Below are 23822 nucleotides of genomic sequence, written 5' to 3'. Positions count from 1 at the left end.
ATGTACAGAAGAGAAGGTTTACATACATAAAAGATCATACAGAAATGCACAGTCAACAGTAGGGCGGAGCTTAGCAGTTAGCTAATTGCGGTAAAAATACCCTGGCAGTTACAGACGAAGACATATGTGAACAGTTGCAGTGTCTTCTGCGCAAGTCCAGAGTAGCTGTATCTAAATATAGTCTGTCCGTAAGCAGAGTACAAGAGTAAAAGACAGCAAGGAATGACAGAGCACATGGTGAGCACATGGCAGACAAGATGGCTGCCGAAAACAAGATGGCTTCAGCTAAATGCTAACCCCGATCGCTGCCAAATTACAACAGGATGCTGGGAGAGGACGAAATCTTCATGTGATGTTTGGTATTAGTACAGAATGTTGTAGCCTACGACTTCTGTTCTTTGATAAACCTGAAAGCCATAATGGGGCAGAGGCCAAGCTATTTTTGGCCAGAGCCCTACACCTACTGAAGCATTACCATTTGCTTTCAGGTAAGTATTGTGATAGGGTATGTTCTGAAAAAGACCTTCCCACAAAATATTCATCCGAAGGAGAAATTCACTTCTTCCTTGAAGAAACAGTCACTGCCCCAGGACAGTGCGACGTCTCAGTTGTATAGCCTGCCAGACAAACGTTTGTTTACTGGTTACTAGTTGCAGGAGTTGTACAGAACTGAAAGACCATTGTGGTGGTATAGAAATTTGTTTGCTTTGAGAAAGTCTTTCTTCTGTAGGATATATAAACAGGAGGTGCGTTGCACCATTGGCAAAGCCCAGAGGTGAAGCATTTTTATGAGTCACACCCTCAAGCAGTTTACTAGTAGAGTAGGAACACTGACATTGTATACTACCAGCAGGGAAGGAGCACTGAGATAGATCTCGACTTGCAGCTCAGATTTTGGTGAAGGGCTGCATAGTAAGCATTTGCCAGTTGAACAGTGCCACTAGTTGCTAGTGAAGCACGGTCAGTTTTTAGTATATGGACAGTGACGTCTCTAGGATTGAATGAATTTAGAGTTAATGGTGCCACTGAGGTTAATGTTGTGTGTATTATCCACAGCTACTTATCAGGGAGCTTATTTAATGCTTTAGGGATAATTACCTGGTTAATTGTCCCTTTCCATGCCACAAAAAGAATGCACAGATTTCCAACTTCAGTTGAACTGAAAAATGAGTTATTGTCTTAGTAGCTGTAGCAAATGCAGTCTAGATAATTCCTTGTTTAATAACTATGTTACATTTAAGATGGACTCCAAAACCGAAACGAGAATGTTTTTATTGGGTAAATTAATACTCCATTTATGTTTTCCTTGTGTAATATGGCTTTCTCGAAGTTAACAGTGAATATGTTTAAATAAAAATCTGATTCATTGTCTTGCTTAAATCTAGATGGTTTTTGTTTCGTTGGGTGCACCCAGAAGGGAGCGTAAAGGTGAAGGTGTACAGCTCCCTGCTTCCTGCCTACCGCCGCCTCAGAAAGACAACATTCCAATGCTTTTACTTCTTCAGGAGCCTCATCTCACCACACTGTTCGAACTGTTAGAGATGCTTGCATCATTTAAACCTCCTTCCGCATTAGCAGTCATGGAGGATAGTGAGGTGAGCAATACTGATAAAATCTTTATTTTATGCATACATCATAACTTTTTTACGTAAACTAATTGAAAATGTTTTGCATGTAGTTCCAGATTGCTTTCTTAATTCATTATGTATGTGTTTTTCATTCAGTTGCTTATTCAGGACATAAGCCAGAAGCGCCCTGAGTTTCCTGGGCCTCCAGCTACACTGCTGCATATTGAATCCTTCATGGAGACAATGCTGCTGATTTTCTGGTGTGCTCCTTGGTCCCTTTGAGGTGTTTATGTGCCTCAAAGAACCACAGGGGTCCTACTCTGATTACCACCAGGTAAACTGTCATCTGGTTATCTGCTCCATCTGACCTCCTTGGGACCCACTTCCGGCCTTCTATTGACATAGACACAGACTTCCACTCAGGCTGCAGGATTTGCTCTGGTCTCTTCCACATCATCGCTGGTGTCATTGCCACATACCCTATATAGTACTGATATTGATATTGGACACTGAACCGGCTACTGCTCTGTCTCGACCGATGCTGCACCATCTGATTACAAACGCTCAACTGGCCTACCTAATCCCAGTTTCTGACCTGTACCTCTACCAGGGTGTTCATATCAGCAGAAGCTTTATTATCTTCATGGCTTCAATTCAGATTAAGGGACATCCCAGGACTACAGATGATGGGGATGGCTTACCGCACCCCTCCCCCTCCACCCCCCCACCACGCAGTAGATGCCTTTTACATGGATTTGAAAGAGGCCAGTAGCCTTGACACCGCTTCTGAAGCAGGGCTTGATTTGCCACTTTTCCACCTATGGAAGAAAGTGCCTTGTTTGGTCCAAAGGGAAGATGCAGTCTGGATTTGCAGCTGCCCTCAGTCGAGACAACAACAAACATTCCAATAGAACTTTTTCAGCCTGGACCAGTTACCTTTGATTCTTTGCTCACTTTTAATGAGGTCCTCACTGACACCTTGATGGTCATTTGGTCAATTCCCATTTCCTTTGCAGCGGTAGATTGGCAGGTGGCCAAGAGACACAGGCCGGCTCCCATTGATTCTTATTTTCTTGCTGTGCATCCAACTCCCAAGAGCCCAGTGGTTCAAGCCTCAGGAAAATAAAGTTCATCCCAAATCATTTCCCACAATTCCTCCAGATCGGGAGTCTGAGAGAGCTGAGCCCTTTGACAAGTGTATGTTCCACTAGTCTGCCATTGCGTTTGGTTAATGCTGCTTGTTTGCTGGGCCAATACCTGCCATGTGGAATATGGCCAGCAAGATCTTGCCGGTGGTTCCAGAAGACCTTAAGGTCTCTTTGGCTCAAACTGTTCATGATGGACAAGTTTCAACCAAATATGTTATTTATGCTGGTCTAGATACTACTGATTGCCTGGTGAGAACAGTTGGCACCAATGTTGTACTTTGTAGACACACATGCAGGCGCTCCATTAGATTTTTCAGCAATGTGCAGACTCTCTGATGGAGCCCTGTAAAGAAAGTAGAGCCACAGCTCACTCCTTTAGTCTGTTGACCCCTGCCAGGCAGTTTCCACACCTATTCAAAACTTCAGAGGCTGTTACAGCTGACAGGCATGTAGGCAAAGCCAGCCTTCTAAACCCTTGCAGTAGTTACCCAGTCCTTTCGAGGGCCTGGACATGCGTATGGCAGGCAGAGTGCTTGCCAGCAGGGCAACAGCCCTCCCATATTTTTTTCCTTGCTGCAACATCCACACACATGGCTATGCTCTGGCTTTTTTTTGCCTGCCAAATTTTGTCCCCTACATCAGTGACTTTCAGAAGAGCACCTTTCTGCTGAAGGAAGTGCGAAAGGGTCCCTTGGAGGAGATACTGGACTCAGAAGGAGGAGAGGGTTGCTAATCTCTGTTTTCTTGTGCCAAAGATGACTGGATTCTCAGGCCAATTTTTGACCTCTGGCCCTTAAATTCTTTCCTATGGATGGGCAGATTCAGAAATCTTATGCTACCCCAGATCCTGTTTGCTCTTGACCCGGGCGACTGGATAGTGTTTTTGGACATGCTGTATGTGTTTCTTCATTTTCCTGTCATTCAGTCAACAAGACATTATCTGCTGATCAAGGTGTAGACCAGGATCATGTTAAGTTTGCCATGCTTCGCTTCGGCCTCACTAGTGCCCCTCAGGTATTCACTAAAGTGATGTTGGTAGTCACTGCTACCCATTGGAGGTGGGGATTCCAGTATTCCCCTACCTCAATGGCTGGCTGTTAACCCCTTCGCTGCTCATGACGAGCTCATCTCGTCATGAGGCACGGTTGAGCTGTGCTTATGACGAGCTGAGCTCGTCATGAATAAAGGCAACTCTGTAATTCCAGCACTGGGGGGGAAACCCCTAGCAGCCAAGGTGTTAAATACAGGCTTGCCACTGTCAGTCGTAGACCACCTCCAGATAATAGCAACCCTCCTGACTACATTGGGGTCATATCTGCACCTGAGTTCTTCCCTGAGGCTTCCATTCATTGGAGATATCATGGGCACAGCGACTTCAGGACATTCGGGCTATGATTCCGATGTTTTAGTCTCGATCCTGGGCCTGGGTGAGATCAACTCTCAAACGTCTTGATCTGTTAATGGTCTCTTAGTCTTCTGCATCCTCCTGGTCAGCTTTACCATTTGGCACATGCAAGCTCTGCAATTAATTTGTCCCAGCATCAAGGAAATCTGGCAGAAGTCATCCAGATATCAAAGGAGACCGCTCATGATCTGCAGTGGTAGCTGCTTGAACCCAATTGGTCCAGCAGAAGGTCCGTCTCCTTTCCTCACGTAGTGGTGACAGATACCTCCTGTTGGTCTGCGGAGGTCATCTGGGGGAGGTGGAGATCAGAGGACTATGGTCTCAGGCAGAACCAGCTCCCTAGCAGTATGCTGGAGTTGCGGGCCTTTTGTCAGGCTCTGAAGGCCTTCCTTTCAACCATGAAGGGGAGACTGGCGCCGGTTTCCAAGGATAACAGCAGTACCATGTGTTTTTGCAAAAAGCAGAGTGGAATAGGGTGTTCAGTCACGATCCAAGATCTTCTGCTCCTCAGAGGTTGGTTGGAGCGCCAGAGCATTTTCCCAATTATGAACCACCTGGCAGGGCCCCTGAAGGCCACAGTGTTACTGAAGTTAAGAAACTTGTAAGTCTTGTCTGCCATTACAAAGACCCATAGACATCGCACATGGAATTTTCTTATATGGTAAATATCAAACTAACTGCCACTTCTTTTAAATTTATATCTATATCTATATCTACACCTACACCTACACCTACACCTACACACACACACACACACACTCCCACTCCTATGGCTGGCGGCAGGGGTAGCAATCTACCCTTCTAGAGGGGGAAGACATGTACACACTGGTATACCCGATTAAAGTTAAACAGAGCCTCAGCATCACGAAATGGATGCAGCTGCCACAGACACGAGTCTGACCTCCTGCTGCTGGACGAAACTCCGGCAGGGGTGGCCTGGACAATAGGCTTCCTCTCCAGGGAGGTGCTAGCACCTCCCCAGACAGGCTTTAGTGTATTGGGGCAGGGTGGGTTGCATTCAGTGAATGCTTTTCAGACACTGCCTTGGGCACACAAGGTGCTCCATTCATTTCCAAGTTCAAACCGGTTGCTGGGGCACTCAGCCCCAGCTCTGGCACGAAACTGGACAAAGGGGAAGGGGTAGGGGTGTAACAACCCCCTCCCCAGGTCCTCCCATAGGTGGGACCCTAGAGTTAGTCCAACCCCTAAACTTAGTATAAGTATAGGAACCCAGTCCCTAGGACTTTAGATTACCCTGGGCGAAACTCTGCAACATATATCTTGGACCTTCGACCTCCGAACTGCCAAGCCATGCCCTTCCTGGACCGGAAACAAGCTTCCGAGGACCGGTTTCTGGCATTCCAGCCATCTTCAGCCCGGCTTGCTTGAATACAGTGGTGTGGAGAGCATGTGAGAGAATGGGACTCACGTCTGAGCATACCCATTCCACTTGGGGTGACAAATGCCAGAAACCGGTCCTCTGAAGCTTGTTTCCGGTCCAGGGAAGGCATGGCTTGGCAGTTCGGGCTGGACTGTTCCCATGAGGCACAGGGTCAGACTGATTTGCATATGGCCATGTCTGAACTGGGGTGGTGTGGAGTGCAAAAAAAGATGGATTTGGGCCCAGATCTCTGTACTGGGGTGAATGTATGACATTGTTCTGCATTCTGTCCATCACCTGTGGTTGGTACATCTATCCGGCTGATTCTCCACTCACTCGCCTTACATCCACTCAGATCTTGGGTACTGGCCAGGGGTTGGCCTGCAAACGGGGATTGGGTTCAATCCTCCGGCTATCTTGTTTACGGTAAGGCGCAGTGCAATGCGGTGATGATACAGGTAGTCGGTATGAGGCAGTGTTAGGCAGTGTTAGGAAATGTTAGGCAGTGTTGGGCAGTGCTAGGTACTAAGAAGTACCGGACAACACTAGGTGGGTGGGGCTAGGTGAGGAGGGTCCTGGCTCCCTCTTACCTTTTTGCCCTTTCACCGCTGCCTGGTCTCGCCTTGTCCACAGTTCGCTCTAGCCACCGACCACCGCTCGCCTCTCCGCCACCAGTCACCAGACACCGGCAGCTACCGGCAGCCAGGGGGCATATCCAAGGCTGCTGCTGCTGCACCATCGTTACTGCTGCAACCACTGGGGGACCGGGAGGGGGGCAGAGAAATCAGTTTCAGCCCCCGGCTCCCAGCTCTTGACCCTTGCACTGGCTCTAGCTTCTAACGTCGGTGCTGGCACAGGCACAGCTCAGGCACAGCTCTGGGACAGCTCAGCTCAGCACCGAGGTACGGCCCTGCCTCCCGGTTCCGGACGGATTCCACTAGGTTTGGCAGCGTCCCACCCGCGTGGAAAGCGGGGCGGCTTTAGGTTGAACTTAGACTTAGATTTATGGTGGCCGAATCTTAGGATTACTTTTCAACGGTGCAGTGCGGTTCGGCTCGGAGATGCAGCCCGGCTACTCCGATGCTCCAGGATCTCCACTCGCCTCGGCGCGTTCAGCTCTCTGGCTCTCTGGTGACGCGGTCACTCTCTGGCACTCTAGCGACCACTAGGGGATCAGGTCACTGCTGAAGAACTGGAGTGACGACAACTTGGATAATTATGGGTTTTCATAGGTGAGCGGGCGTTACATCCTCTGCTTCGCGGTCCGCTGCTCACTGCCCTTTGCCTTGTCTTTTCCTTATTTTCCTTATTATCTCCTACCAGCCCCTGCTCCGAAGGTCACCTCTCTGCACTCAGCTGGTCCGCCGCAATGCACTCTGCGCCGACCCCCGAGATGCCGAACAGCCAGCCAGCTGGATACAGGGGCAGCTTTGCAGCTTCTGGGCAGCTGATGCGAGGCAGCGAGGATGCGAGGGTAGGTGAGGTGAAATCACACCGGGGCAGTCACAGGCGTTGATCACGCCGCGGGAGGGGGTTGGTACCAATGCCACTCCTGGTACCACTGCAGGGGGGGTCCGCGGGAGGGGGGACTGGAGAGGGCCGCGGGCCGCAGGACCGTAGTGTCTCACTCGCGGCTAGCTCACCTCAGCTCCGGTCCAATCCACTACGCTACTTCCGCTTGCCCCTGCTGCTGGCTCTCCTGCTCGTTCGCTGTCTCTCAGAGCCTTCTGGGCTCGCTCACCTCCTCCTCCTCTTGCTGCCCTCCAGGGCCGGCGAACCGCATGCGGTGACGGCCAGCGGGGGGGGGGGGGGCGCATGTCTCCCGGGCAGACCGCTCTTGCTTCTTTTTTTTCCCCCGCGGCCCCTTCGCCGCTGCTGGTCCTCCGCTCCTGCTTAATTCAGACACTCTGTTCATCACCACCCCCTTTTCTGAATCGTTTTTGGCCACTATAGGTGTGGCAGGGTATACTCAGACATGAGTCCCTTTCTCACTGCACCATCAGGATTCAAGCAAGCCGGGCCGAAGACGGCTGAAATGCCAGAAACCGGTCCCCGGTAGCTTGCCTCCTTTCTGGTGAAGAATTGGTTTGGTAGTTTAGTCTGCCCTGTTCCCATGATGCACTGGGCCAGGGACAGACTGATTTGCATATAGCCAGGTTCTGAGCTGGGATGGTGCAGTGAGATAAATAACGGTGATGGATCAAGCCCTGATCTTTGGACTGGGTAAGAGTGGTCTGCTTAATTCAGACACTCTGTTCATCACCACCCCCTTTTCTGAATCGGTCCTCCGCTCAAGGCTGCTGCTCCTCAGCTCCTCCGGCTCGCAGCTCCCAGCTCGTGGCACACCTCCGCTTGCAATACTCTAGCAGGTACTTTCTCCCAGAATGCACCAGAGGAAGGAAAATGAATAAAATCCTCCTTCTTGGAGCCACACCTGGGCAAGTACAGACAAACTCCTTTAATTAATGAGAAAAAGGCTCCGGCCTACAGGGGCAAGTCTCTCAATGGTGATACCCAACTTTATGGACCCTGTACAAGTCATACTTGGTCAGACTTACCAAGTGACCAATGCTAGCAATGTCAGTACTACCCATAGTATGGCAGTTGTTAATTTCTCCTGGGGAGAGGTAACTGGTCTTAAGAAGATTGTGATCAGTGCAGACCTCCCTGTTGAATGCTTACTTGGCAATGACCTGGAGACTTCATCCTGGTCTGAAGTGGAGTTTAGGACACATGCAGAAATGTTAGGAATCTCAGCACATGTCCTTGCAGTGATTAGGTCACAGATCAAAAAGTCTAACACTGGACAGGCACTGGATTCTGGAATAATGGACCAGTTGCCTACCAAGAAAAGGAGCACTAAAAGGCTGTGCCTTCCCCCTTGAGTCAGAGTGAGGATCAGCCTTCTAAGGAAGCTGATTGTGAGCCTGAAGAAGACACTGTCCCAGAAGAGCTTGAGCTTGATCAGGTTGAGTTTCTGGGGACAGGGGGCCCTTCCAGGGCAGATCTGAGTCAGACGCAGTTGAGCGGCCCTTCTCTTGAACCACTCGGACAGCAAGCTGCTGTTGAGGCTGCTGGGAATGCTAGTGGCACCCATAAAATCTATTGGGATGATGGACTCCTGTATTCAGAGAGTAGAGACCCCAAGCCTGGTGTTTCCAGGAGGTTGGTCATACCTTTGGCATTCAGGGGCTTCCTATTGACACTAGCCCATGATATTCCCCTAGCAGGACATCTTTGTCAGAACAAGACTTGGGACAGAATTGTCCCTCACTTTCACTGGCCCCACATGTCTGAAGACACCAAGGAGTTTTGTCGCTCCTGTGTAACCTGCCAAGCCAGTGGTAAAGCAGGTGGCACAACCAAGGCCCCCCTTATACCACTACCTGTGGTGGGGGTTCCCTTTGAAAGAGTAGGGATTGACATTGTTGGACCAATGGATCCCCAAACAGCATCTGGGTACATGTTTATCCTTGTTGTAGTGGATCATGCCACCATGTACCCAGAGGCTATTCCCCTTAGGTCCACTACAGCACCTGTTATGGCAAGAGCCCTCTTGGGAGTTTTCTCAAGAGTTGGTATCCCTAAGGAGGTAGTGCAAACTTTGTCAAGCTACTTGACTGCAATGTGTAAGGAGTGTGGAGTGAACTACAAGTTCACCACACCCTATCATCCACAGTGCAATGGTCTAGTTGAAAGATTTAACAAGTCCTTAAAGGGTATGATTAAGGGTCTCCCAGAAAAGCTCAAGCGGAGATGGGATATCCCGCTACCCTGCCTTTTATTTGCATACAGGGAGGTTCCTCAGAAGGGGGATGGCTACAACCCATTTGAACTTGTTTTTGGGCACCCTGTTAGAGGCCCACTTTGTCTGATGAAGGAGGGATGGGAGTTACCTCTCAAACACCCTAAACATGAGATTGTGGACTGTACTTGGTCTCTGCTCCAGGATGGATGAGTACATAAAAAAGGCAACTAAAAACCTTCAGGCTAGCAAGGAATTACAGAAAGCCTGGCATGACCAACAGGCTGTACTGACTGTTTACCAGCCAGGACAGACAGTTTGGGTGTTGGAGCCTGTGGCCCCAACAGCTCTCCAAGACAAGTGGAGTGGACCTCACACTATTGTTGAACATAAGGGAGAGGTTACGTATTTGGTAGATCTGGGAACTCCCAGGAGCCCCCATAGGGTGCTTCATGTCAACAGACTGAAACCATATGTTGACAGGGCAGACATGGTTTGCTCATGGCTACTGATGGACAGGAGGAAGAGAGTGACCCTCTCCCAGACCTTCTCTCACAGAACCCTGATGATGGATCAGTTGATAGTGTAGCCTTGGCAGGCAGCCTCCCTGATTAGCAGCAAACTGTTCTACAACAGTACAGACATGTGTTTTCACTGACTCCAAGTCAGACTGCCTGGTGCACTCATGAAGTGGACACTGGGAACAGTCTGCCTGTAAAATATAAGATTTACAGGCAACCTGATCATGACAGGGACTGTATAGGGACTGAAGTCCAGAAAATGTTGGATCTGGGAGTAATTGAATCTTCAGATAGCCCTTGGGCTAGTCCTGTAGTCCTAGTACCCAAACCTCACACCCAGGGTGGTAAGAGAGAGATGAGGTTTTGTGTAGACTACAGAGGTCTCAATGCAGTCACCAGGACTGATGCCCATCCAATATCAAGAGCAGATGAGCTCATAGATATGTTGGTCTCTGCCAAATATCTGAGCACATTTGATCTGACAGCTGGCTACTGGCACATCAGGCTAGTTGAGGACGCCAAGCCAAAGACAGCATTTTCAACCCCTAGTGGACATTATCAATTCGTGGTAATGCCCTTTGGTCTGAAAAATGCACCTGCCACATTTTAAAGGTTGGTGAATACAGTCTTAACAGGCTAGGAAGCCTATAGTGCAGCATATCTAGATGATATTGATGTCTTTAGCTCCACCTGGGAAGATCACCTGATCCACCTGAAAAAATGTTTTGGAGGCCCTGCAAAAGGCAGGCCTAACTATCAAGGCTACTAAGTGCCAGATAGGGCAGAGCCGGTTGTGTACCTGGGCCACCTTGTAGGTGGAGGCCAGGTTTAACCATTGCAGAGCAAAATCCAGACTATAATGGACTGGGTTGCTCCAACCACCCAGACTCAGGTCAGAGCTTCCTTGGGCCTGACGGGTACTATAGGAGATTTGTCAAGGGGTATAATTCCATTGTAACCCCCTGAATGACTTAACTTGTAAAAGAATGCCTATGAAAGTGTAGTGGACAGTCATCAGTCAAAAGGCATTGGATGACCTGAAGCAGGCCATGTGCACTGTACCAATTCTGCCAAGTCCTAACTACTCCAAAGAATTCATTGTCCAGACAGATGCATCTGAGTTGGGGGTAGGGGCTGTGCTATCACAATTGAATGATGAAGGTCAGGACCAGCCAGTAGCTTTTATTAGCAAAAGGCTGACCCCTAGAGAGAAACGTTGGTCAGCTATTGAGAGGGAGGTCTTTGCTGTGGTTTGGGCTCTGAAGAAGCTGAGGCCATACTTGTTTGGTACTCACTTCACAATTCAGACAGACCATAAGCCCCTCGTATGGCTAAAACAGATGAAGGGTGGAAATCCCAAACTACTCAAGTGGTCCATTTCCCAACAGGGGATGGACTATACAGTGGAACATAGACCTTGGAGTAACCATGCCAATGCAGATGGACTCTCCAGATATTTCCACTTAGAACATGAAGACTCAACTGGTCAAGGTTAGTTTAATGTTCCTGCGTTTGGGGAGTCGGGGGGGGGGGGGTATGTATGCGAGTAGGATCTGCTTCCTATAGTCCTTTTTGCTGTGTTTCACTGGTTTTTCAACTTTAGTCTGGCTGTGGCCCTGCTAATCAGGATCACATCCTAGCTGTTCTCTCTCTAAATTGATACCATGTACTTTAGGTACATACCAGCTTGGTTACTGGGCTACCATTGTGAGTCCCTGTATATGGTACCTTAGGTACCCAGGGCATAGGTACCCCAGAGGCCTACCAGGGGCTGAAGCATGTATTATCCCACCCCTGGGAAGCCTTCCAAAATGGCACCACAGGTCAGCCATTGCCGACTGGGTAAGGTGGAGTAAGCACCCCTTACTGAGATATAGTATACCTATATCTACCTATATATATATTTATAGACACATAGTAACCTATAAGTCACTCCTATGGCAATCCTGAATGCAGAGTGCTTGGTTTTGTGTGAGAGGGTGCCTTAGCATGAGCTGAGCCCCTGTGCAGCTTTCGGAAATATCTCCTTATAGCTGTTCTATGATACAGCCATATCATATACTCCTAAGTGCATTATAATCCTCGTTGTTAATGCTAACTCTGGTTTGGCTTAATCTAAACATGTCGTGTTTGGTGTCAAACGTTTTGGAATAATCCCCCCGCCTCCTCCTACCAGTTCTGGTGGCGGGGTGGCATTCCACCCTTTTAGAGGGAGAAGACATGTACACACTGGTATACCCGGTTGAAGTTAAACAGAGCCTTAGCATCACAAAATGGATGCTGCTGCCACGGACACGAGCCTGACCTCCTGCTGCTAGACGAAACTCCGGCAGGGGAGGCCTGGACAATAGGTTTCCTGTCCAGGAAGGTGCTAGCACCTCCCCAGACATGCTTTAGTTTATTGGGGCTGGGTGGGTTGCATTCAGTGAATGCTTTTCAGACACTGCCTGGGGCACACAAGGTGCTCCATGCATCTCCCAGTTCAAACCGGTTGCTGGGGCACTCAGCCCCAGCTCTGGCGTGAAACTGGACAAAGGGGAAGGGGTGTAACTACTCCCTCCCCAGGTCCTCTCATAGGTGGGACCCTAGAGTTAATCCAACCCCTAAACGTAGTATAAGTATAGGAACCCAGTCCCTAGGACTTTAGATTACCCTGGACAAAACTCTGCAACATATTTCTTGGACCTTAGACATTCCATATTGACTGGAAGATGGAAGAAATCTCCCTTGAGGTCAAGGAGTGACCTCCCTGTTAAAACAGCCACCAAAGAAGCATCTTGCCGGTCTGCATTTTTGAGGCTCCCGCCGTATCCCGAAGAATCTGCGACACAGGACACGGACTTCCAGACATCTTCGAGGCTGACACGAGACCCCAACATAGCTGAGACCTGTAACTGACACGAGAGACGTGGGACCGTAACTCCTGGACATCCTGCAATTTTGCAACTGCACCTACTCCTGAGCACCTTTTGCACCGAAGCTCAGAGGCCTACCCTCCACGAGTGTTGCGTCGGCCCGCTCTTTGCATTTCCGCTCGAGGCTCCTTTGCGATCTCTAGTCCGTTGGCTAGTGGGTAACCACGAAGGACAATCCTTTGTTTCTTGAGCTTTCCTGGTTGCTCCAGACGTGCTCTGACTCCTCTCCAAAGAGTGGGTCCCTCAGACCTTGCTGGTCTGCACCAAAGCCAATCTTGTCATCTTGCGTTGGCTGAAGAGTCAAGCTTCACCTACTTCACTTGAAAGCACCTGACATCGGCTGGCATCTTCTTGTCGCCATCCTGGTCACTGGCTTTTCCTCTAGTCGCCTGCAGCACTTCCTCGCAGCTCTCCATTGGAATCAACGACGAAACCTGACACCAAAAGACACCTAATGCACCCGGTTTCCCTTGGTGAAGTAACACGAGTACTCCGGTGCTCTAGTGGGTCTTGACTCTCGAAGTGTCTTAAGTCTAAAAGGGTTCCATCGTAGTTCACCTCTAAGTGTCCTTAATCTTTAAAATTGTAACTTGTTCGTTCTCCATAGAAAGTCAATGGTGATTCACAGCTGTGTTTAGACTGCACATGTCCTCCGTGGGTCTCCTGCATCCCTACCTTGGGTGGTTCCTGGTTGCCCCAGCTGTTCTACCCTGGGTTTGACTTCTATCCCACACATGGTTCTTATACCACTATTTTAGTATACGGTTTGTGAGGCACCTAGGGCAAAATGCATACTCTGCAACTTATTGTATGCTAATTAAGTTCCTTGTATTGTCCTTTTACCTCTAGCCTCATAAAGAGGCCAGAGGGGTTGTGTTTAGAATAAATACATATATATTTGAGATATACCTTGTGTGGTGTACTTTCATTTGATCATTCAAGAGAGTATAGACTGGTAAAACAAGCTGCTTTACATTCCTTTGAAGACTTAGCCTGAAGGCTGCTCTCCACAGCTACCACTAGGATAGCTTTCTGTAAGGTTGACTTTAAACCTACCATCAATAAAGGCCAATTGGACTGGTGCAAGGTGCCTACTAGAATAGTGGACATCATATGTCAGGCCAACTTCTCACAGCTAGGTCTTGAGGTCCTTCCTGAAATGAGGGAGTGACGGTGATTGTCTGACGTTGAGAGGTAGTGTGTTCCAGGTTTTTGCTGCGAGGTTGGAGAAGGATCTTCCTCTGGCTTTGGTCTTGCAGATATGTGAAATGGTAGCCTGGGCCAGTTGGGCGCAGCAGAGGTCTCTGGTGGGTGCATGCAATGGGAGGCGTGGTTGAGGTATGCAGGTGCCGCATCATGTAGCTCTTTGTGGGCTTGTGTGTGGAACTTGTAGGGGATTCTTTCATTGACTGGAAGCCAGTGGAGGTCTCTCAGATGGCTGGTTATGTGGCTGCAGTGGGGGATATTGAGGAAGAACTGAGAGCCCATTCCACCTTGGCCAAGGCTGCCACCACTGAGTTGGCACGTGGGAAGTGCCTGTCCTTGAAGTCTTCCAGGCTTCAAAGTTGTGCACGTTTGCACAGCACTAGAATCTTGGCAGCCAGGTCCTACGGAAGTGGCATTTCATCCATATGGGCCTGCAGGACTTTTTGGTTTTCACCCACTCCACAGACTTTCCACCTTTTGGAGTTAATGCTTTGGTATCTGTTCTGAAGATGAGTAATCTGTATAGAACTATCCATCAGAAGAACAACCTACTTTTGTAATGATCTTTCTGATGGATAATCTAACTTCAGATTCCTCACTGCCCTAAGATCTCCCCCCTCCACCTTCCTTTGGCGTCTTCTCTTTTTTACCATATAAAAAGGTCCCTAATTAGACATTTGCATACTGGTATCTCCAATTGTTGTATGGCCTCCATCCAAGGGTGCACAAAGAGTTCAGCATGAAACTGATATTGCTTCTCAAGTGTGATACTAATATGCTGATCGGCCTTGCACTATTATTGGCTTAAAGGCGGATAGCCATTAGTTGGTTGGCGACAATGATGCCACTGAATTCTTTGTGGTTGCAGGATGTGCTAGAATCTGGTGTTGCGGATAAGATGCACCTTGCCCTTACAGACAAGGGTGCATGGATGCGATCATGATGTGTGGGCTCCTCCTTAATAATTTCCAAGACTAGGATGAATCTACCTCAGAGTATAAAGTGTGAAGTTTGGACACGCAATGCATATGTATTTCTGATAAGACAGCCAAGTAAGATATTGATGGATCATGTAATATATATACCTGGCTTGATGTCTTGCAACTGTTGCAATACTGTCCCCCTCTTGGCCATTTCTCGACTATTACTGTTATGCCATGTATGATATGTCCTACTGAAGTGCCTTAATACGTGACAGTAATATTCTTGTATATATATGTTTTCGACCATACACTGCTTGTTTTGTTGTATTCCTTTGTTAAAATCAATAAAACAAAGTAAAAAAAATAAAATGCGGATTGGCTTTGTCACTTCTGGGGCAGAACGAGGCCAACATACAGTCGTATGAGGCAACCTAGTGGCACACGCCAGAATTGCTAGGAAAAGTTGCCGGATCCAGTCTGGTGCCTGTGGAACTATTCTAGAGGTGAGGAATCTGTGGTAGAGAATCCACCAAAAAGAGCATTATCGAAATTAAGAAATGTTTTTTTCATTATGTTAATTTGTGTCTCATCTGGTGCAAGTATGTAATGTTAAAACATAAAACAGTTGATTAAGATTTATAGGAATCTTACGATATTCCTTTTTATTTTACAGCTTGCAAGATGTGAAGAACTCCATCTTCATGCAGAAAACCTATCCAGACGTGTCTGGGAGCTGCTAATGCTCCTCCCCACATGCCCCAACATGTTACATGCATTCCAAAATATTTCAGAAGAACAGGTGAGCCAGTGTCTTTAAAGTACTTTAATAATAATAATAATCCCGTATTTGTAAAGTGCACAGCTACCTGTAGTAGGTTTCCCGGCGCTGGGAGCCGTCGGGAAGATTAAGCAAGCTATTGCCCAGAGTCACAAGGTGCTGGGCAGACCCCTGCCGCTGGTGGCTGGGATCGAACCGTGATCCCCAGCGTCCGGCGTCAGTTGCCCTGGCCACTGCGCCACACCTCTTCCAATACATGAGAACAATATTAAAGCATGATGATTATGCAGTTCTTTTTCGATATATTGCACCTTTCAAATATCTATTCTTTTCTAGAAATCTAAAATGAGATTCTAATAGGGCGCATGTTCTTGCTTTTAACCAGTATTCTTCCTAGGTAGTCCTTTAAGTAAGCAGCCTACTTAATACTGCTTATATGCTATGCGCTCATTATCAAGGTTTTGCATGACAGAATCATGCATTTAAGAGTAGAAACACATTTTCATAATGGATTCTCTTTTCTGTGGGACATTTTGTTAGAAATTGTCTCTCTCCAGTGACAGGTGTTGCTATACACCTTCTTTGGTCCATGACCCCAGAGGCAATGAAGTAGTAGACATTCATCTGGCACTGCACAGCCTCTTGGTGTCAGTTTTTGGTTACCACCAGACACGGCTGCTGAGTTTGCTAGTCTCTTTTTAACAAAACTTGTCCAATTTTTTTTATGGCTTGCTCACCTCCAAATTCTTTGGACTTGAAGACGGTGAATGACTTTAGATGCTGGGTCAGAGTCTCTGTGGTATATCTATAGTGACGAGAAAGCAAACTGCACACGGATGCAGAACAAATCAAAATATTCACCCCCAGTCAAGAGATCTGGTTTAATCCATCATTCTTTTGCTTTCCATGCCACCCCAGTTAGGCCTGGTGTTAGAAAGTAGGTCTGTATATACTGGACCAAAGTAACGTACAGTGTGCACAGAGTCCACAGTCCCCAGAGGTTTGGCAGAGGCTAAAGTTAGATATAACCTTACTCTCTAAAGTGGTAGCTTGGTCGAGCAGTAAGACAGTATCAGAGGACAGTGTAAAGCATTTGTTGTACACACTCAGTCATGAAATGGTCTCTCACACTGAAGAACTGAACTCTAGGTCAATTGTTTGTATAAAAATATATCGTTTTATTTTAGAACCAACAATAGGTATCAAAATATGCTTTCTCAGAATGAGATACTTTAGTTAAATACTTTTCAAATAGGCAATACAATACAATAATACAATAGCTACAGTTGTTGCAATTGGCAACACCATTTCAAAGACAATATAACATTGAGCTCAACGGGAATTTCTAGTTAAATGCAATTAGTTACTTTATGGATTTCTTTTCTAACAACAGGACTGGATCCTAGATTCAGTCCTGGGACATCTTCTGTAAACAATTGAGTAAAAGCATTTGGTTACAGTTTAAAAAAATATATATTTTTATTTGCTTTTGTAAAGTGCATAAACATAACAGGCATGTCACATATAACCATCTACCATACCCCGTCTCCCATTCACCCTCCTCCCGCTAACCCACATTCCCTGTATCCTCACAACTGGACTATATACTACTGTCTCATAACTCTGTAAAGTGCATCATTTTAGTTACAGTTGTTATTTTAAAGGAATATTATTGTATTTTAAAAGTTGACACTTAGAAACTTTTTCATGTAGAATCACCAATGTTATCCTATGGGAGGAAATTCACTTAGCAGGTAAGTAATGTTATAGTTACTTTTTCTTACTCCTTGTTGGATCCTAGATCCAGCACTGGTGTATCTCCTGTAAACAATTGAAAGAATGCGTTTAAGTCATAAAGGCAAGTTTTTAGGAATATTTGTAGTTTTAGAAATTGGACACAGAAGTTTTTCTGGTGAAAACGAGACAATGGTTTCCTATGGAGGACAATTGGGTTAACAGTAAATCACGTTTATAGTTACTTTTCAGGTTCAGTGCTCGGCTGACCGATACAGCACTGGGCTGACAGATACAGCACTGGGATCTCTCCTGATAACAAGTGAGTAAATCGGAATTCAATGTTCGGCTGATTTTAGATGAAGATTTTAAAGTTTTAAAACTTCACGTGAAACCAGTCAATGTTACCCCACGGAAGAAAAGTGAGCTATCTGCTTTTGAGTAAGTACTCAACTGGCAGAGTTAAGGTTCTGGGCATAGACTCAGGGGTCTCCCAGGGTCAGGTAGGTACCGTTGTTACACCCTCAGCGGCACAGGGGCAGCCGGGTGCAGAGAGAGTTGGCCCAATGTTATCCTATGGAGGATAGGGGGCCTTCAGTTGGTGGCTGCTAGCAGGCAGGCCACGCGGCTGTGGGAGCTGGGATCCTGGTCACTTGCTCAGGGCAAATGGGGAAGTAGATTAGGACAGAGGTTGCACTCCCAGGGGCACTCGGGCGGCTGGGTGCAGGGTGCTTTTGATCCGTCGGGCGCTCAAGGTTATTTAATGGGAGATTTGGAAATCGAACAAAGGCTGCAGGCTCTGGGACGGAGATGCCTCAGGTGCGACCACTACTTCGAGAGGTAAGTTGGGATCTTGGAGGATAGGTAGACACCCAGGAGTTGGGCACAGGGGGCCGTGGGGTGCCGGTGCAGGGTTGCCTTTGGATGTCGGGAAATCTTTCCCTGAGCTGGTTGCGGTTTGAGGGGTCACTTGTGAGGCTGCAGGCATCGTCAGGATCGTCAAGGAGGGTCTTGGGCACTGGATTCCGGGTCACAGTCGCCGGGGGGACGTCCTCGTGGTCTTTGTCCACTCAGGCACAGGCCGGGTCAGCGGGTGCAGAGTGTGCTGGATTCGCAGTCCCTGGCTGGCACCCGGGGTGTTGCTGTTTGAGCAGGTGCAAAAACCACAGTTGATGGACAGAATGCAGAACAATGTCATACATTCACCCCAGTACAGAGATCTGGGCCTGTTTGAGCAGGACCACTGCTCATGGCAGACCCAGTCTTTTAGATGAGCAAGGCGGGCAAGTCCTCCGGGGTTTTCGAAGTTGCTGTCCGCAGGAGACACCGGTGTTTAGCAGGAGCAGGTTCAAGGATCAACAGGCCTTTAGGGTTCTGGGGCCAAGTCAGTTGGTGTTGTCCTCTTGTTAGCAGCTTCACAGCAGGTTTTCTTGTTGCTTGATCGTCTTCTTATTTCAAATCGGGATCTGAGGAAGGAAGGTTCAGGGTGCCCCTAAATGCTACATTTAGGGGCGTTACAGGTAGGGCAAGGGCAGAGACCAATGGGCCCCTGTCCTGGGGTGAATACACCCCCTATCCTACTCCTCTCCTTTGGGAGGGGGCAGGGGCCTAGCTCTGATTTGGCAGGGCTCCCCATCAAGAGTGCTTCACCTCGCCTCTCCCACCTGAGGGGTGGTTTGGCACACCCCCTTTCCTCACCTAGGGTTTCCCGCCTGTTTTCCCGCCAGAGCGGGGGTCAGAATCGGTGGGGGATAGTTGCTGAGTACAGCAATTGGCCTGGAGAAGCTCACAAAAGGCGGCATGCCTTTGAAGCTTCCCCTGCCCATCCTGGGGGAGGAGGCTTGGCACCTCGTCCCAGGATGTGCATTGTTTCAGGCCCCTGAGAGCGGCAAGTTCTCTACCCAGAGGTCCAGAAACATGTCTGGTGGTGACAGCCTCGGTAGCCACACAGTCAGGACACTGGGAGTTGGTTAGGTTTCAGGGGGCATCTCTAAGATGCCCTCTGTAGTGTATTTGGCATTAAATCCCACACTGGCATCAGTGTGGGTTTAATTTGCTGAGAAGTTTGATATCAAACTACTCAGTCTTCAGTGTAGCCATCATGGTGCTGTGGAGTTCGTAATGACAACGTCCCAGCACCATATATTCTTAATGGCATTACTGCACTTACAGTGCCCAGGAATGGCCCTCGGTACTGTAGGGGCAAAGGGCTCAAGTACCTGTGCCCACACCACTGGCATAGTGCACCCAGCTAGAGGGGCGACTGATGTATGTCAGGGCATTGTGTTTGTGGGTATGGCACACCGGGATGTGTGCCATGTCGACTCTATGATTAGTTCTGCACCAGGATACTCAGCCTGCAAAGGCAGTGTGTGTGTGTCAGGGTGGAGGGCCCGAAGGGTTGCACAATAAGGACTGCAGCCCTTAGGGGTCTTCTCTGGTCACAATGCCCTGGGTACCTAGGGTACCATTTACCAGGGACTGACATGTCGCCAGAGATGCCAATTGGGTTTGGTTTCAATACAGTTTTTAGGGAAGGAACATCGGCCCCGGTCACCTGATTGGCAGGAGCCTGGGCACACTCAGTCAAAGCACATCAGCAATTCAGCAAAAAGTGGGGGCATACCATGCAAGAAAGATGGCACTTTCTCACACCTGGCCATATGCAAATCAGTCTTTACCCTATGCCTCATGGGAACATTCCAGCCCAAACTGCCAAGCCAGATCCTCCCTGGACCAGAAACAAAAATCCTAGGACCGGTTTTGGGGTTTCACCCCTCATCTCCAGGATAGCTTGAATCCAGTGGCACAGTGAGCCAGAACCCACGTCTGGGCATACTTAGCGCACTTAGGGCGAGAAAGCAAAAGGCACTTAGTTGATGGATATAATGCAGAACAAAACAAAACATTCAACCCCATTCGATTGGGTTAAATCCATCATTATTTTGCTCACCATGCCACCCCAGTTTAGACCTGGCCATATGCAAATTAGTCTTCACCCTGTGCCTCATGGTAACAGTCCAGCCCGAACTGCCAAGCCAGGTCTTCCCTGAACCGGAAACAATCATCCTGGGAAAGGTTTTGGGGTAACACCTCTCATCAGCCAGGATAGTTTGATGGAGGACAGAGGACCACCTCTCCTCACTCAGTCAGGAAGTGTTGACTCTCTTGGTCAAGGGAACTATAGAGCGGGCTCCAGCATCAGAAGTAGCCCATGGTTGCTATTCCTGCTACTTTCTAGTTCCCTAGAAGGACCAAGATCTTCCTATTCTAGACCTGCTCCTTCTAAACCTCTTCCTCATAAAGGAGAAATTGAAGATGTTCGTGCCACTCTTGTCTGTCCTCTGTCAAGGAGGTTGAATGGTTAGTTTTAGACCTACAGGACTCATATTTCTACATTCTCGTCTTGCCTGCCCTCAGACGTTACCAACGGTTCATTGTGGGCCAAGAGCACTGCCGATTCGCCTTGCTCCCTTCCGTTATTACCAATGCCCCTCAGGTGTCAAGAAAGGCAATGGTGGTGGTCGTAGCTCACCTGCGTATGTCAGACGTTCCAGTCTTTCCCTGCCTCAACAATTTGTTGTTGAAGGCAGGCTCACCATAGGCAGTTGTCTCACTTCCAGACTATGCTGAAACATTGACGGCGACAGCATCTTCAACCAAGGACCTTACCCTGACTCCGTTATCGACCGCGACGATACCATCCCCGATGACAAAGATTAGCTCGTCAACCACTTCACCGTCGGTGACTGTGTCTACGGCAGCCCTGTTACGAAGGCTCCTTATGTCTCACCATCGACATTACTGTCTACCCTGTCGACAGAAGGAACATGTCGCCATCAAAACTAGCGATTCAGGTTCTTTAAAAAATATCACCTTTCCTTCTGGATTTTCATGAATCAGAGGAATAAGGCTTATTTGGACCTGCATTCAGTCCTTCCCAATTGAAAGTCAAATGTCAAGAATCTGAGGAGGAGGATGATGAGACAATAATCCATCTGTTTACTTACAGGAGGGACTGCTTCTTCACTGCTAGAGATCCTTCCTCCTTTCACCACGTGGACTACTTCCAGGAGCATTATCCTTAAAAGGAGCAGGAGGGATAACACCCTCGACTACCGGAACCATCTGTTATTGTCACTATATCCCTAGTCAAGGACTTGCGTTTCATGATCAATGAGTATTATAAGCTGTTTCCGGGTGCCAACTCTGCTCAGCAGCTTCCACCTCCACAAGAGGTTCCTATCACTAGCCCTGCTCCTCTGGGTACTCCAAAATGCCTTAAAGAGAGACTAATACCACTGGCTATTTAATTTCCAGACAATATGCAAGATAGTGATGATCAGGAAATGGAGGAGAGTGCGCTGCATGCATATCCCGATCCTCTGGATGAATGGTACAAGTATGTTGCCCTAATGCTACAGTCTCCTATCCCGCCAGTTGCTGATTCGTTACTTGCATATATTGGAGGTTTCCGCAATCTTTTAGAGTGGGTCTAAACCCCCTGTAGGAAATTAGGATCTTTCTGCTATACCTTTTGCCTTTCAGTGTGTTTCAACTGTAGTTCACTGGGATCCTGCTAACCAGGACCCCAGTGACAGTGCTCCTTCCTCTAAAGTCTCTGGCAAGTACTTAGTACACCCCACAATTGGCATACTGGGGTACCATTTTAGGTCCCTAGTATATGGTATTGAGGTACCCTGGGCATTGGTACAAGGAGGGGTCTGCTATGGGCTGGAAAACATAATATTCCACCCATTGGAACCCATGCAAACTATGTCTGCAGAGTTTCCCTTGCAGTCTGTGTGAAATGATGCTTGCACCTTTCACTTTGGATATAAGGTTTCCCTTACATCCTGGTGTAGGAAAGTGCCCCTTTTTGCATGGTTACTCTCCATCTGCAGGGGGTACCTGCTAATCAGCTTCCCATTGCCTGTATTCTTTCCTAAAACTGTACCTTTGTTTTCAAAATTGGCACACCTCTGGCCCACATATAAGTTCATTGTTAAAGGAACCAGTGGTACCAAGTGCCTTGAGACCAAAGAGGGTGTCTAAGGGCTTCAGCATCTATTGTGCCACCCCCAGAGACCATCACCAAACACATACATACAGCATTGCAGACTGTGTGTTTTGCTGCAGCTAAAACTAAACAGTCAACTTGCACACATCCCTTTGTGCCATGCCCACCAACCACTGCCTGTGGCATAGTTAAGTTACCCTTCTATCAGGCCTCATAGCCCTAAGGCAGGATGCACTATACCACATGAAAGGGCATAGCTGCATGAGCAATATTCCCATACAGTGTCTAAGCACATTCTTAGACATTGTAAGTGCAGTGAAGCCATACTGAGTACTCGGCCTGTGGGTTTGTCATTATGAACTCCACAGCTCCATGATGGCTTTACTGAATGCTAAGAAGTTTGGTATCAAACCTCTCAGCATAATAAACCCCATAAAAACGACCAACTCCCTAGTGTAACGCTGACTGGTCTGTAACAGCCTATCACACATGTTAATGACATCCTGAACTGGTAGTCCTTGTGCTCTCGTGGGTCAGGAACAATGCCTACTTGGGGTGGAGGTGTTTTTCACCTACCCCCAAACAGAAAGAGTATTCAGGGCCGTGAGCCTCAAAGGTTCCTGCCCTTTGTTATGCTAGAAAAGGTCCTCTCCAGCTAGTGAAGATGCCCACCCGCCCTCCTGACCATGCCACACTTTTGGCTGCAAGGTTGGTAGGAAAATTAGTAGTCAGGAAAGCTGTGTCCTCTCTCAACCAGGTCCACCACTAAGGTGCCCTGAGCTGAACTGATCCCCTCCTTAGAAAATCCTCCATGTTGGATGGAGGTATGTTAGCTAAACAGTTTGGGGTTGTGCCCTCCTCAAAGGGAGGGAGCATACAAAGAGTGTAGTTACCCAAAAAGTAAGTAGCCTATTGGCTGCTACCTGACTGTACCTGTAACACCCCTAAATTTAGTATTGAGGGCCACCCCTGAGCCTTGATCCTCAAATTCCTGTTACCTAAGCAGGATGAAGAAGATGCCCTATAGCCGAGCCTGAAGAAAACTGCTGATTTGGACCCAGCCCTACCGGCCCGTCTCTAGCTTGAAAGACTGCAAGAAGACAACGCCTGTCCTGCAGCCAGCGACCTCCAGAAATCCAAGGAGAACTGCCTGCTCATCAACAAAGATCAGGTCTCCTGAGTACAGCGACCCTGTCCACAAGAAATCCATTTTAAGGATCCGGATCCAGCTTGGGCGGCAATGCTTGCCCACTCTGCACCCTCCAGTGAAGTCTGCCCAGCGATCCTTAACTCGAAACCATTGGTGGCTGACCTCTCCTGGGCTCCACGAAGAGCCTGCAATCTCATCACGATGTGTCCCTCTGACCGCGACCTGCTCTGGTAAAGAAATTCCGATTTCCAAAGGCACCCCTGCACCCTCAGCCCCCTGACTTTGGGGAGCCAAGCCGACGGAGACCAGGCGTCCACTGACACCTCTA

At 48.2% G+C, this 23822-nt stretch overlaps 1 protein-coding gene across 2 annotated transcripts in view; it reads left to right on the top strand.

The window, feature by feature from the left end:
- The window catches only part of USP34 (ubiquitin specific peptidase 34), a 2709276-nt gene that overhangs the window by 770212 nt on the left and 1915242 nt on the right, over positions 1–23822 (top strand). For both annotated transcript variants that reach the window (XM_086927486.1, XM_086927485.1), the window contains exons 28-29: positions 1386–1595; positions 15486–15611. In XM_086927486.1, coding sequence (XP_086783612.1) covers positions 1386–1595; positions 15486–15611 — 336 coding nt within the window. The remainder of the gene's footprint in view (positions 1–1385; positions 1596–15485; positions 15612–23822) is intronic.

This window comes from Lissotriton vulgaris, chromosome 6 (assembly GCF_964263255.1).
Source record: "Lissotriton vulgaris chromosome 6, aLisVul1.2, whole genome shotgun sequence".
Classification (NCBI taxonomy): domain Eukaryota; kingdom Metazoa; phylum Chordata; class Amphibia; order Caudata; family Salamandridae; genus Lissotriton; species Lissotriton vulgaris.
This window is presented reverse-complemented; position numbering and strand designations above follow the sequence as displayed.